Consider the following 13,670-nt stretch of genomic DNA (forward strand, 5'->3'; position numbering starts at 1 on the left):
CAGTTGACCGCCAACTCACCGGACGCTCGCCGGTGTCTAGAGGGCAGGTCGTCCTAGGGCTTGACCCTTCGGACTTCTGATTCTGACACACGCGCATGGGTCGATCGTCGAGCGGCTGCACACGAGAATGATAAATGGATTGGGGTGTGTTGTTGTTTTTTTTTTGTTTCTTCTCGGTACAGATTCAATCTCGGTGTTTGCGGCACAAACTGGTCCCGGGCGGTCAGAGTTACGAACGATGGTGTAATTTTACATCGGACACCTTGGACACCGAACAGAACAGGACATAGGACGGTGTTTTGGGTTGGTTCACGCAGTGTCGGTGCTTTATCTCAAGAGCATTTGCATGATTTGTCTTATCTTGCTGATGGAGTGAAGTGACACTGCATTTATTATTTTGTTGTTACTTACTATTAAGTTTTCCATCTCGGTGTTACTGGATGACGAAAGCACGTGCGTGCGTAAACCTCTCGAGAACATGCTGTTTGTATCTGTGTGCTAGGTGCATGTACTAGCGCACTATGTACGATCGTGTGCAATTTTGATTATGATTCGCACTCCGCATTAAACCATCTATACTAACACACACACACACTCTCTCTCTCGATCGCTCGTGCGTCGATCGCGCGTCGATCAACACAGACAGCGTGCGCTCGTTCATTAATGTTCCGTTGACCTAAATACACCTATTATTCGTTGACCCCGGTTTCGCTGATCATTTTGTGGAATGGATTCTCGCCCTGTCCCACCCACCCTCCTTCCTTCCTCGCCAACCCTTCGTTGCGTGTGCGTGTGCGGATGGTAGTGTGCAGCACAAGGCGCACTGCGACCGATCGTGTGTAAGTGTGACTCTGTGGCTCGAGAAGTGCATACGGGGGAAGTTACTTGCATGTTACACAGCTCGTACGTTTTGCTCGCACTCCTTTACACGGCCGAACGAACAATCGAACGCGTCATCGCTCAATCCGCGAGCTTTTGCGCGAGTCAAGCTTGCCAGTGTTTCTCAACTAGCGAATGCTTTCGACAGGATAACGTTGACGTTTCGTCTAGCAATAAAATATAAGTCATAGTAGGCGAGGTAGACTATTACCAGTGTCGCGGTAAGAGAGTCCCTGCTGACTGAGAGTTTGTCTGGTGTCATTATCATGACGTGAGTTGCTCAAGAATGCTGGACCGGTTTAATGCATGATAGAAGAGTCCAATTTACTAGCTACTCTTTTATACATAATTCCCCATATTTGGGCTCCTTTAAAAGCACTTCCCTTAGAATGCTTAAAGAGCTCCCACCAATATGGGACATTATTTGCTATTCTTCCTAGGCTTCCAATGGCGATAATGATGGCAATTTTCAATTTGCCCTTTTTTAAGAAGAATTAAGATTTTTAACAGGTTTCGTAAGGCCTGAGACATTGTGAATAGTTTGTGAAGAAATGCTAAACAAGAACTATCGACCATCTTGATTCAAGACGGGGATTTAAGTGGTCCAGGTTCAGAAATTCTAAAATGGCTGACTAAGACAGAGCTCCTAAGCGTCGCCAACAGACCATCCTTGCTATCCTCAAAAAGTCCGCACAGTCTCCATCGGAAGTAAAAGCCCTCCACCGACAAAACAGATTCAGAGCCACTGTCTCGTGGTGTCTCGTCCGACAAAATTGCATTGGAACAGGATGTGTGTGCACATACTCTGCACTTGTTGTTTCACGCTGTGTCACGCCAGAAGCAGCACCACAAAAAAAAAACCCGCCAGCTGCAACGCACCCAGCAAGCGTGACCTTTAACTAGAATAATAAATAATCAAAACCAAGAAGTTATGATGACGCTATGTGTGACGATGACTACCGCACCACGTCGGTAGGGCCGAAACGAAAGGGCAAACCGGCAGCGGACCCGCCGAAGGGCAACAATTGAACGCCGTGTGGGGTAGAGCATCCTCCACAGCCATCCACCCCCACCCCTGGGCGCGACCTATACACCGCAACATTAATTTGGAGACCTCCAGGAATTGGACGAAGCTCGCCAAAGGATAACTAGTTTTGCCGCGCGTCGAACTGGATCACCAATTTACGACCGGCCTGTGCCCAATCTGGAGCACATACAGATCTCTCCGCAACGGAAAAACAGGGTGGGAGAAAAATGGATAAAATTCATTTACATACCGTACCCCCGGGCCGGTAACGCTCTATGGCTTCTGGACACTGGCTCGTTATCTCGTTACTCCCGCGAGGTGTGCAGCAGAATGGACCAGTTTTCCCTTTTTCTGCTTATCACTCGTGCACGAAAGTGAGACACTGTCGGAAGGTCCCGCAGCTCCCATCCCGTGGCAATACCATCTTCCGCTGGCCCGAGAGAAGCTGATGTGGATGACTTGCCTGTCATCTCCCGCTAAGCTCCGTGGCGTTCTGTTTCGTTTTTATCAAACATTATTATGCAAGTGCCTCATCAACCGCACCATCGTGGCCTGACGTGTGTGGCTCGCGGGTACCCGGCTCTTCACGGGGCGCGTAGTAGCGTAGGCTCATTTCAATATTGTCCTACCCTCTGCGTTATCTGGAAGGGTGAGTTACCGAAAACACACAACGGAACAGCGAGCGGAATGGAGGAGGGCAATATTAATCTTCCCTTCGCCGTGTTTCTGTGTCGTGTTTTCGCAATCTTCTTGCTACTGTCCGAACACCCTGGCGGGCGTCAAACTTGCATCATACCTTTTGCTCTGATCAGTGTCTTGAGAGGTACCTTTTTTTTGTACTTCGTTTGATAAGCTGTATCTCCCGTAAGGTCTCAACCGTAAATAGCTCCGGTGCAACCGAGCCGGGCGGCTTTCGGTATTGCCAGTTTTATCAACCCTGCCCGTGTCGCTTATCATCTCAGCATTAAACAACTACGGACATTTAAATTTCCCCTGCAGTGTGTTTCCGTGAAGGTGATGTACATGTATATGCTTGGTGGTTGTAGTAGGCGCTGAGCAGGAACTTCAAATGTCTAAATGACAGCGCAATTACACAACATTCTAGCTTGTTGCCGTTTTTTTTTTCAACAATCCGCCCTGACCGAGGAAGAATGTGCCAATGTGCTTCTTCCGTCGTTTGTCGATCCCAGCCCATACAGCAGCCTAGTCAGCGATGATCGTCGCAACGTAAATGTCGTCTGTTGCATAAATGCCTACCACACAACTTCTCGACGAAACATTCCACCTCATCGGATTGCAGGCCGGTTCCCGGTGACTCACAGACGTTTTTATCGACAAAGGAAATTCTCGTCGCCCCCATCGACGACGCGCGCGCGCGGTCGTGTCGTTCTAATTAATCGTCCGACACATTAGCAGAAGCGTCGGGTAGGCTCTTTTTTCCCATGGCTTGCTATATGCGCTGTCCAATGAACCTCCGATCGGCTTGTTTCCATGATGGTGTCTTGCATGTGTAATGACTTTTCTCCAAGAACTGGTCGTTTGTTGGGTCTAGTACGATTGCTGATTAATGAGGGGGGTTGTTTACATAAACAGACATAATTGAATTAGCAAAAAACCCTTCGTTTTTGCGTAAAACAGAGTGTAGCACCTTCTAGGTAAGGTGCTCTCTCGCTAGAGTGCGCTGTACGAGGATCAATATTTCGCCAATCTGTATGATCAATACCTTAGACATCATTATCGTACGCTCCACAAAACGTGAGCCTCTCGTTTCTTCATCTCGGACACCGCCAATGAATGCACAAGGTTATCATCGGTACTGGCTCATGTGTATGTAATATTCGCTCGAAGCCTCCAGCTCCATTCGGTGCATCTCCAGCACGGTACGTGTTGTGTTGTGCAAACATGGCGCACCGAGCATGATCTGCTACACCTAGCCCCTGCTCCTCCCCCCGTATATTAGATCTGCAGGTAAGAGCTGCAAGATGTATCTGAGGATGGGCACCCAGAACTGGATCGAATTGCCGTGCAGGGTACGATGATGGTATGGTAATTCGACGTGTCAACATCACATCGTTGATAAGCAAACCCAGCCGTAACCTCCCCCTGGCTGGAGGAGGTGCCTTACCCACCGGACCAACGTCCAACGTCCCCAAGCTTGATGTTCGGGCGGAGATAAACAGCAAAATTGTAAACTGGTGCAATCCGAATAACAGCGATCGATGGGCGTCGGGGGCTTCCCTCTTAATGGCGGAACGAAAATAGTGCTGCAGTTGGCAGGGATGCTAATTAAAAGATAACAGACTCCCGCTTCTGACCGCTCCAGCTCAATCATTCATGGTACTGACTTATTTGTCTACCTGCTGTGGACTGCTGACTATTTCAAGGCTTTTTGTTCCATTGTCGATGGACGAACTATCACAGTGTTTACCCCTGAAAATCAACAAGAAATTGATTGTCTCTGTCGCAACTTGCTCTCCATGTATTTATTAGCTGGTTGACACGTGCTGCTATTTTTTTGTTCTTCTCAGGGAATAATAAACTAAGGCGTTGGGGGAGTAATTCTACCTGTTTTTTGTTTTGTGTGGTGGAGATGTAAACGAGCAAAAAGACACGCTCGCAGTTTACCATTCTCTATTGGTTTTCCGCAACCGAACCCCAACAATGATCGGATGTGGTGGACGCTGGTGTTGATCGTGGAAAAAGATAGCAAGGAACGTAACGACGATACATATGAATGAAGTTGTTTTTTCTACTGACCTCCCCACCCTTCCTCTCTCTCTCTCTCTCTCTCTCTCTCTCGCCCCCCATACAAAGGGCGGACACTTTTTCCAACCGCTCGGAGCCGTTTATTCGCGGGGCCAGCCGTAATGTTACAGCCTTGACACATCGTGTGTGTCGTGCGCGCGGCTACGTTCAGTGTGGTGTTGTGGACCGCTGCTGATCATCACCTCCTTCCGGTAGCGCTCACCCGGCACCCCCGGGGAGGGAAAACCGGGCACACTTTGATGGCCATTATCGTTTGCTGCTATTTTCCATAAGACACCCGCCAGTAGACAGATTGGACATTGATTAGTGTCATTTTTCCCATCGTTTGTCGCGCACGTGAGTAGTGTGACCAGCCGGGACCCTGAGCTGTTCCCGCTGCGTTGTTCGTCGGTCGGGGTGTTCACATCTGGAAATCTAGATTTTCATCCACCCAGCCAGCCAGCCTGGTGGTCCACCCCCTGGTCGGCCACGTTTGTTTGTTTAAGGCCGCGGAATTGTTTGTGCCCCGTTATCGGCCATTTTTCTCGTCAACCCCTGGCTGACCCCCCTCCCCCCCCCCCCCCCCCCCCCCCAACATATGGCACACGACTCCATTTTCCGGTCCGTAGGTTCGCGTTTTCAGCTGACAAACGATAATGATTGGTCGTTCGGTTCGTATGTTTTCACAGCATTCGAAGCGAGCCCTCGCCCCGACGCTCCGAAGGTTTTCTCAAACATTCGGCCACAGGATTACAACCAATCACACACACACACACACACTAATGGCGGATATGGCACATTCTACAGATAATACAAACGATGCATTTCCGTGCGCGTAGATTATGTTACGTTACGACGACGATGATCAGGCCGCCATGTTGATTTATTGCTCTGGATTCGGGCGGACAAAAAAACGGCAAGACAAACTACCACCTTCGCTTACATCGAACAAAATGTACGTGTGTGTGTGTGTGTACGTACCACAACAGTTTTTATTTAAACTTTTTCCCGTACACGGGGCTTTTATAATTCGCTGAACAATCAACATCCATTATCGTGTATATAGGTGCTTGGTTGTGGGTCGTTGTTTAGGGGTTGTGTTCATATAAGGGGAGCTGGATTTACTGGGAACTGCTTGCCGTTGTTTTTTCTCTTCTTCCTAGCTTTTCATTTATCTATGCCATGCACACCCTTGGCCACCTTGCCCGTGTCGATTCGTTTATAGGTATTGGATGTATGTACGCAAATCCAAATTCGATTACACACCTGGAATGAATCATCCCGCATTGATATCGATCACATCGACGACGATTTGCTAAATAGACTCGAGAATGTACTTTTAAAACAAAAAAAAAACCCACCCTCTCGAAACACACACACACACACACCGATATGCGCTCTATCAACCACCAACGGTCATTTTGTAACTAATATACTCTATTGGATCTAGGGAACAAGTTTTCTTCTTTCTTTTCTTTTTGCTGGTTGTTTGTGTGTGCTTTCCAGCGCGTAAAAACAATTGCCCACCGGTTCTGTCATTTAAAACGGCGTACTATTGTTTTAAACACATATGCGCGTGGACACTTGTTCTGTATGGACCTGGGGTAAGGGAGCAACCAACACTAGCAACCATTTTACAACGATCAACGTAGGGTAGTCTGCATGTGTTAGCAACCACACCATGGTACACATGGTTACCACGGACGCATTCATGGCCACCTTGCTCCCCGATACAGCGCGTTTGGGAAGAGAGTGTGCGACACTAACCCCCCCCCCCCCCCCCCCCCCCCCCCCGGGGTGTGTTGCGTTCATTAGAAGTTATTCGAATAAAATAGTTCCTTTAAATAGTGCTACGTTTTCCTTGCGCGAATTTGCCCCTTTTCCTTCGAAACCTGGCGTCCCATTTAGCGTGTTTACCGTGCTGGGCGCGAGACCGATTATCGCGTGTAGAAAACCTTGTAGTAGAGCGTCTTCGGGCGCCACAAGCTGTACGAGTTGTCGAACTTGAGCAAGTACGTGCCTTCGCCCGGGTAGGTATGGGAACCGGCGTACACCTCCTGGTGACATTCGCGCCTGTAGATCGGTATGATGATCGAGATGGGATTGCGCGAACCGAGCGCACTGCTGCCCCCGGCACCACTCGTTTGGCTGTTCTGTACCGTACCACACTCCAGGTCTTCCGCACAGATCACTTCTGAAATTGGGAGGGGGAAAATAGTAATAAGAAATTGTGGAATAATTTTGTAAACAGACAACAGATTTCTCTACGCTTCTTGCTCTATTGGTTGTTTGAGAATGGCTGTTTCATAATCCATTTCCTTCAGGAATATATCAGGAAAGCCTAAAAAAGCCCATTACCAACCTTCATCTTCCTCTATCGTATCATCGTCCTCGTCACTTTCGCTTATATGCACCGATACTTCGGTCGTCGGTGGTTTGCCCCACTCGAAGTACACGCCAAACCCAATGTCGTAACTGTCCGTTGCAAACTCCCAGAACAAGCACGACCCTCCTTCGTGCGTTGGAACTTTTACCTGGAAACAAAAACGGATGGAAGAACAGCGTTAACATCGGCTCGCCCTTTGCCCGTGCCAGCGTGTCAACTTACCGTAACTGTATCGCCATGGTTTACGCGTATCACACCATCGCCTTTGCCGGCCATCACTTCCTGCTTGAAGAGCTTTATATCCGGCTTGGTCCACATGTTTGCGGGACTGATTACTGCGTAATCTGCAATCGATAAGCACCGTACTATATCATTACCTAGCAAGGGGACGAATGACCGGGATGATGTGCATACCTCCAGAATCATTGTCACTGTCACACTGTTCCTTAAACTCGAATTGACTATTTTCCTTCACGGTGTTGGCGCAGGTCGTAAATACGCCCGGCTCACCAGCACCACCAGCGGGTCCATTTTCGCACACCACAGCGGTAGGATTGTTATCGTCGTCCTCCCCATCGGATATGCTTTTCAGCCGGGCCAGATTGGTCGCGACCTGGGCCTGCAGCTGCTGCATGTACTGGTGGTAGTGTTCGTTCTGCAGCTGCCGAATGAGCACCGCCTGCTGTTCCGGGTTGCCCGGAAACTGGATTTCCGCGTACTCCTTAAACTGGTGGTACGTTTGCTGATTCAGCGCGTCCTGCAGCTGTCGCCGGTGGAGCTCTTCACGGTTCTTTTCATTTTCGAGCCGCTGCAGCTCCTCCTGGCGTTCCTTTTCCGCGGCCAGTGCTTCCGTGCGCTGAATCTGTTCCTGTTCGGCACGGCGAGCCTTCTCCTCCTTGTCCTTCTTGATCGCCTCCACGTACGGTTTAAACAGCGGACAGAGACGATCGAGCAGATCGATGAAACCTTCCATCGCTTGAAGCTTCGTTATTGTGCCCAGCTGCTGCCAGGCTATTCTGCGATCCTTCCCGATGACATCGAACATTCCCAGCGGAGGAGCGTCCGACAGGTCCAGTGGTCCGTGTGCTGCTTGCTGTGTAAAAGCCACCAGCTACAAAAACAAACCCCAGAAAGAGGGAGGAGTATTTTAATTTCACGTACGGTTGGACACCTACCGACTCAGCTCGCATTACCTTCAAATTGTCCTCGTAGCTTAGATGGATCGCTTTTCCAGATTTTTCTGTAACAGAGAATGAACGATGTATCGCTATTTCAGTATTGCGCTTTTCTCGTCATCCTGCGCGCGTACTACGCGCCGGAATGTTTCGTATGGGCGGGCGGACGAACTGACGGAAAACATACCTTTGTAAAAGCTGCACGCCAGCTTGTACAGCTCCTTCAGCGGCAGGTTCCATTTGAGAATTTTATTGCTCTCCTCACTGGCCGCCGATCCCGCGTCCAGGGAAAGATCTTTAAGCGAAAGATCCAAATTTTCGGCCGCTATCATTGTTTTTGTTCTTTCGTGTGTTCGCTGCTGATGATGATGTTTGATGACCAGCACCACCCGAACTGTGTGCTCCGTTCGCCGTTTCCCTTCGACCCAGCGGCAAGCTTTTCCAAGCAGTGTGTGAAAATACGGCTGGAATCAAAAAGAACGTCAGATTTACTACTTTTCGGTGGAGCAGAATATCGTTTTGGGCTGAGAAGTAAACGAAAACTTACACGTCCACCCAGTAGAGAAAAAGTTCTTACTTCTTTTTCTTCTTCGTTTTTCGCTTGTGACTGTGTTCGTTCTGTCAAAATTTTCTTCAAATAGAACGCGGCTGTTGTTATTATTAAGGCTCATTTCCACACACACACACTCGCACTTCTAGCGCAGCGAAGGTGGAGTTGTTTCATCGCCATCTGATTCATTATTATTTGCTCCACTGCCAATTGCGTTGTATAACTATAAAAATGGGAAATTATTGCACAAAAAGTATTTTATTTAAACCGTTCAATGAATCAGTTTCTGAATTCTGTATACGACGTGTGGTAATGCACCTTGAGCGTATTTTCAATTTGCGTAACGTCAAAAACACGCCAATCACAACAAACACATCCTGTGTGCGGTCACATCGGCAGCAACATTCCCTCTTTCTTGCTCTGATTTTCCACCCCCAAAATGAGTCAGGGAAATTCGACCAGCAAAACGCCAACCGACGAAGACACAGCGCTCGTTTTGAACACGGATCCGAAAGTCGTCACCAAGGCGGCGGAACTGCTGCAACGGATCAACACCCAGGTGGTGGATAAGAACCTCGACCGGGTGCTCGAAGCTGTGAAGATCGTAGACCTGACGTGCGATTTTAAGGGATGCAAGCAGAAAACCAACCTCGTCGGAACGGACTGCTCGTTTTGTAAGGATCGGTTCTGCTTCAAACACAGCCTGCCGGAGATACATGGCTGTGGGGAAGCGGTTAAGCGCAAGGAGCGTGAACTGTTCCTGCATCCCATGACCGGCAAAGCGAAAGCGGAACAGTACGAAAAGCAGAAGGCACAGGTGCGCTTAACGCAGAAGCTGAAACAGATGTCACTGGAGCGGAAACAAAAACCATCGTCCGGGGGAAGTAGTACTAAAGCGACCGGAAGCACAGGCGCTACAGGCGGTCGGGGCGGTGGATCATCCAGTAGGGGTGGAAGGAGACGACCGAACAACCCGTAACCAAAACCGGAACCCCAACTACCGTTTCGAAAATCGTTTATTTATTATGATCCTAAGTATAGAAGTAAATGTTATGTGTAGCGTGATAGGCCAAAAGCCAGCAAATAAATCGACACAACGGTGTGGCCGCTTTTTGTAACTGCCTGCCTGCTGAACGCCTGATTTTCATCCAGTGGAGAACACACACCCGACCGCTTATGGGACGTAGTTGGGATTTTTTCGCAAAATGCAGAACCCTTCCATGATCGGTGTGAGGGAGATGTACTCCTCGGTGGCCAGTTCGGCACGTTCGCCCATCGCCAGCAGTACGGGTGTGGTGTGCGTCTGGAAACCGGTAATGGTTTTCGGTTTACCCGCTTGTCCGACCACATCGACGGCCTGGAAAGATTAACAGAAAAATTTAGTGTCCTGTTCATGTCAAACTCCCTGTTGTAATGTACGTACCATTCCCACGCGGACCGGGACGGGACAAGAGCTCAAGTCTTCGGTGAAGGTGATCAGCATGCGTGGCTGCATGGCTGTCGTCAGGGTGTACAGCAGATAGTGCGATTTGCCGAGAATGACTGTGAAATAAACACGGTAGGCCATGATTATTTGCTCTCCGCTCCTCTCCAAATGCAAACACTTACTGTTCTTAACGTCCAGGAAGGAGACAAGCGCTGCCATCAAACCAGCCACTGCAACCGGGCTCATCAGCTGTCGATCGCTATGGTATGGGCTAATGGTGAACGTTCCCTTACCCAGATGGGTCAGTCCTTGGGCGATGCGCACCATGAACAGATTGTTCGGGTCCTTTGCGTGATACTGGGCCAGCTGGCGCAACATCGACGCCAAACGGGCGTTGTTTGTACCGGCACCTACCAGACCCATCGCGAAGATAGCATTGTGGGCCACCTCGGCGTCACTGTCGTGCGAAAATTTGCTCAACGTATCCAGAATGTTCAGCTTCGGGTTGGAGACCGAAATCAGCCCCAGGGCCAGCGGGACCGCACGCCTTATGCACGGTTCACAGTAGCGCAGCAGATTACCAAACGAACGGAACGCCATTTCCGCTCCGATCTCTTCACCCATCGCGATCAGTGCAATGCCAAGCACGGCCACCGCCTGACACCCGGAGAGATCTTTTTCCTTGTCTTCCTTCTCCTTCGCCGAGTCTTTCGATTCGGATTTCTTCGACGCTGGCTCTTCGCTCGACGATGCCGTCGGTTCGTAGTGTTCCGAGCAGAGGTGCAGCAGTTGCTGAATTTTCAGCACATTGCCGGTGCCGGCATAGGCACAGATTTCCACCATGGTGGTTGCCATCGAACGGAACGGTTCCGCCACGATCTCCAGCGCAGCCGTAACCGCTTCGACCGCCTCCTGTCGGCCAAGGTACACCAGCCCAAGCCCAAGGGGCAGGAAGCGAGCGTACGTATCCTTCAGATCGGCCTCGCTGCGATCCATGATGATTTGCAGCAGCACCTCCGTGACCTCACTGTTGCACGATCCGACCGCAATCATGCCCAGCGACAGCGCCGCAATGCCCATCACCTCCATGTTCGAGCCGGTACGACGCTCCGAACTGAACACCGAGCCGATCAGCTCCAGCACAACCGATCGGTTCGAACCAGCGTACGCCAGACCCAGCCCAAGGATCGCTCCGATGCGCATCGTGGTGTTCTGATGCAGAACATAGTCCGACAGTAGGGCCAGTGCCGGGTCGACCTCGTTCCTTACGCCACAGTTCACGATACCGCAGGCAAGCAATGCGCCCGACTTGATGTAATCCTCGTTCGAGTACAGATACTTATCGATCGGCGTGAGACCGCCATCCACGTCCCACAGCAGGATCAGACCCAGCGAGGCCGTCGCACTCAGCATACCGTGCTCCTTGTTTTTGTACAGCCACTTGTTGCCATCCTCCATCAGCAGCTTGTCCTGCCCGAACCCGGCGTTCACGAACCCGTTCACAAAGCTAGCGGCCAAATTCTGGCGAGCCGAATCGATCTGCGAACCAAACGGGGCACGGGAATTGTCCAGATGCGACTTGTACACATCCTCGGGCGTTTTCGGCTCCATAATGTCGAGCTCTCGGGCCAAATTGAGGAAATGGTGATTCAGATGCGAGTTGGACATAATCTCCACCAGATCGTCGTAGTCCGTGCTGCCCTCGGGCAACTCGAGGAAGATTTGCTGCCTGCCAAGCATGAATGCGAGCTGCTTCTGTACCGCACTGTCCCCGCACGACATGAAGATTTCCTTGATCAGCTCCGTATCGTTGATCATCATCGCCAGACGCATCGCCTGCGTGTGCTGGTTAAACTTGCGCGACAGATTCAGCGCACACTTCAGCAGACTGATGTTCTCCGGTTCGGCCACGTACGGTACGCAGCTCTGCAGATACAGGCACACCCGCGGGTAGGCGCTTTCGTCTACATAGTTCTCCAGCAAATCCAGCCGCTCGATTTCCATCAGCAGATCGCACGCTTCCGCTTCCGCATTGTGCGCCATGTTGTACGGGATGATCTGGTGGATCAGCTCGATCAACCGGTTCTTAAACAGATGGTCCGTCGATTCCGGCCAGTTCGCGGCAATCTCGCCGGACAGATGGCGCACGTACTCGTGGCCCCATTCGCCGATATTTTCCGTACTATTGTCGCTCAGCAACCGGTACACCAGACACTCCTTACCGGTGCCCATGGTCATCGCCAGCACGGAGATGATTTCCGCACAAAGCTTTAGCGTATTCACGTCCTTCAGCTTGGCCGTCATTTTCTTGTGAATCTCCTTCATTGTTTCGTAGTGCGGACGCATAAACTTGAGCGGCTTCGGCACGGACGTCATGGAGGTGGTGGACGCACGGATCAGGTTTGCCATCGCTTCCAGCGACGGACGGTACAGCTCCGTGTCCGCTTCCTGCAGACGCTCCACCAGCATGTTCAGCTCATCCTGAAGCTGCTTGTCTTCGTCAGACTGGGGGAACATTCGGACCACAAACAAAAGTTAGCACCAGCAGCGGACACATTAGGATGACGGGGCAGATATCGTCGGTGTGTGTGTTTGGTGTCGCGTTGTTTTGTTCCGGATGTTTGCCGTACGCTACTTACCAGCTCAGTTTTTTCGTCCTCCTTTTCCTTGCCCTTCGCTTTCACGACAGGCTCTTCGATTTTCTCCGCTGTGGACATTTTGCAAAATCTCTTGTTGTTCACACAAAATACGATGAGGAATTACGGTCCGTTCGGTTCGGTTGCTTTCTTGTTCCGCGGATGATTTTTGTTGAATCACGTACCTGTCAAAGTTGAGGTTAGCGAAAGGATGACACGAGCGGTCTGGTTTAGAGCGGACGGCTGAAGATTAAGATTGTACTTTGCAGAGGGTGAAGCACGAAATATTGTGATAAAATAGAAGAATAAAGCCAATGAAATTGTAGGATTTTATGATAAAATCGACGAGAAACTCAAACTGTTCCAAACAAATGTACATTTGCACAATAATTGTGGCTTTCGTAGTGAATGCCGGTTATAAGTATTCGATACCATGCTATGAACGATTCAATCGAACAGGCGAAACGAACGTTGAATTCGCCTCGATGAGCCCTCGTACTTCGCGGATTTTAAATATTCAACAACTTACTAAAGATATTAAAATTCTGCCACAAACTACTGCAAACATGGTTCTTAGTCCAATTTCACTTAAAATTCGTGTGGAAATCAGTTAAATTATGTTCATTTTCATAGGATTTCGTCGTCAACCGTGCACTGCTTCACCACGGTGGGAAATGATCGTTGAACTGTCGCTCAAATGGTAGGCTATTTCTATCGTTTTTTCCCCATCCCCATTTTTTCTATCGCGTATTATGATAGATAGTAAAACAGTTTAAGAAACTCACATTGAAAACAAACCAAGCAATTCCCACTGTGTTAAACAAGAACTTCAACGGCCAGAATTTT

General features: G+C 49.8%; 3 protein-coding genes across 3 annotated transcripts; 1 reads left to right on the plus strand and 2 right to left on the minus strand.

Moving 5' to 3' along the window:
* Positions 1–5,607: 5,607 nt before the first annotated feature.
* LOC118505745 (Golgi resident protein GCP60-like) lies at positions 5,608–8,889 on the minus strand. Its single transcript, XM_036041942.1, has 7 exons — positions 8,760–8,889; positions 8,400–8,676; positions 8,231–8,277; positions 7,452–8,148; positions 7,260–7,381; positions 7,014–7,185; positions 5,608–6,845 (listed from the first exon to the last, which is right to left on the minus strand). Exons 2-7 carry the CDS (start codon positions 8,542–8,544, stop codon positions 6,589–6,591), a joined length of 1,440 nt encoding a protein of 479 aa, XP_035897835.1. The 5' UTR covers positions 8,545–8,676; positions 8,760–8,889; the 3' UTR covers positions 5,608–6,588.
* A 220-nt stretch (positions 8,890–9,109) lies between these two features.
* Positions 9,110–9,880, plus strand: LOC118505752 (DNA-binding protein SMUBP-2-like). Its single transcript, XM_036041969.1, has one exon. The coding sequence runs from the start codon at positions 9,202–9,204 to the stop codon at positions 9,739–9,741; it is 540 nt and encodes a 179-aa protein (XP_035897862.1). The 5' UTR covers positions 9,110–9,201; the 3' UTR covers positions 9,742–9,880.
* Positions 9,770–13,029, minus strand: LOC118505746 (26S proteasome non-ATPase regulatory subunit 2-like). Its single transcript, XM_036041943.1, has 4 exons — positions 12,828–13,029; positions 10,371–12,693; positions 10,186–10,304; positions 9,770–10,119 (listed from the first exon to the last, which is right to left on the minus strand). The coding sequence occupies exons 1-4, from the start codon at positions 12,903–12,905 to the stop codon at positions 9,937–9,939; spliced, it is 2,703 nt and encodes a 900-aa protein (XP_035897836.1). The 5' UTR covers positions 12,906–13,029; the 3' UTR covers positions 9,770–9,936.
* Between the last annotated feature and the right edge of the window lie 641 nt (positions 13,030–13,670).

This window comes from Anopheles stephensi, chromosome 2 (genome assembly GCF_013141755.1).
Source record: "Anopheles stephensi strain Indian chromosome 2, UCI_ANSTEP_V1.0, whole genome shotgun sequence".
Taxonomy (NCBI): domain Eukaryota; kingdom Metazoa; phylum Arthropoda; class Insecta; order Diptera; family Culicidae; genus Anopheles; species Anopheles stephensi.

What these genes read in the sequence shown, in the direction of transcription:
- LOC118505752 (XM_036041969.1), top strand. Translation starts at nt 9,202, where the DNA reads ATGAGTCAGGGAAATTCGACCAGCAAAACGCCAACCGACGAAGACACA.
- LOC118505745 (XM_036041942.1), bottom strand. Translation starts at nt 8,544, where the DNA reads ATGATAGCGGCCGAAAATTTGGATCTTTCGCTTAAAGATCTTTCCCTG. An exon ending in CAGTGACAATGATTCTGGAG is followed by an intron (nt 7,382 to 7,451) that starts GTATGCACATCA and finishes TATCGATTGCAG; the next exon opens with ATTACGCAGTAATCAGTCCC. An exon ending in ACCATGGCGATACAGTTACG is followed by an intron (nt 7,186 to 7,259) that starts GTAAGTTGACAC and finishes TTTTGTTTCCAG; the next exon opens with GTAAAAGTTCCAACGCACGA.
- LOC118505746 (XM_036041943.1), bottom strand. Translation starts at nt 12,905, where the DNA reads ATGTCCACAGCGGAGAAAATCGAAGAGCCTGTCGTGAAAGCGAAGGGC. An exon ending in AGGACGAAAAAACTGAGCTG is followed by an intron (nt 12,694 to 12,827) that starts GTAAGTAGCGTA and finishes ATGTTCCCCCAG; the next exon opens with TCTGACGAAGACAAGCAGCT. An exon ending in CTTCCTGGACGTTAAGAACA is followed by an intron (nt 10,305 to 10,370) that starts GTAAGTGTTTGC and finishes TTTATTTCACAG; the next exon opens with TCATTCTCGGCAAATCGCAC.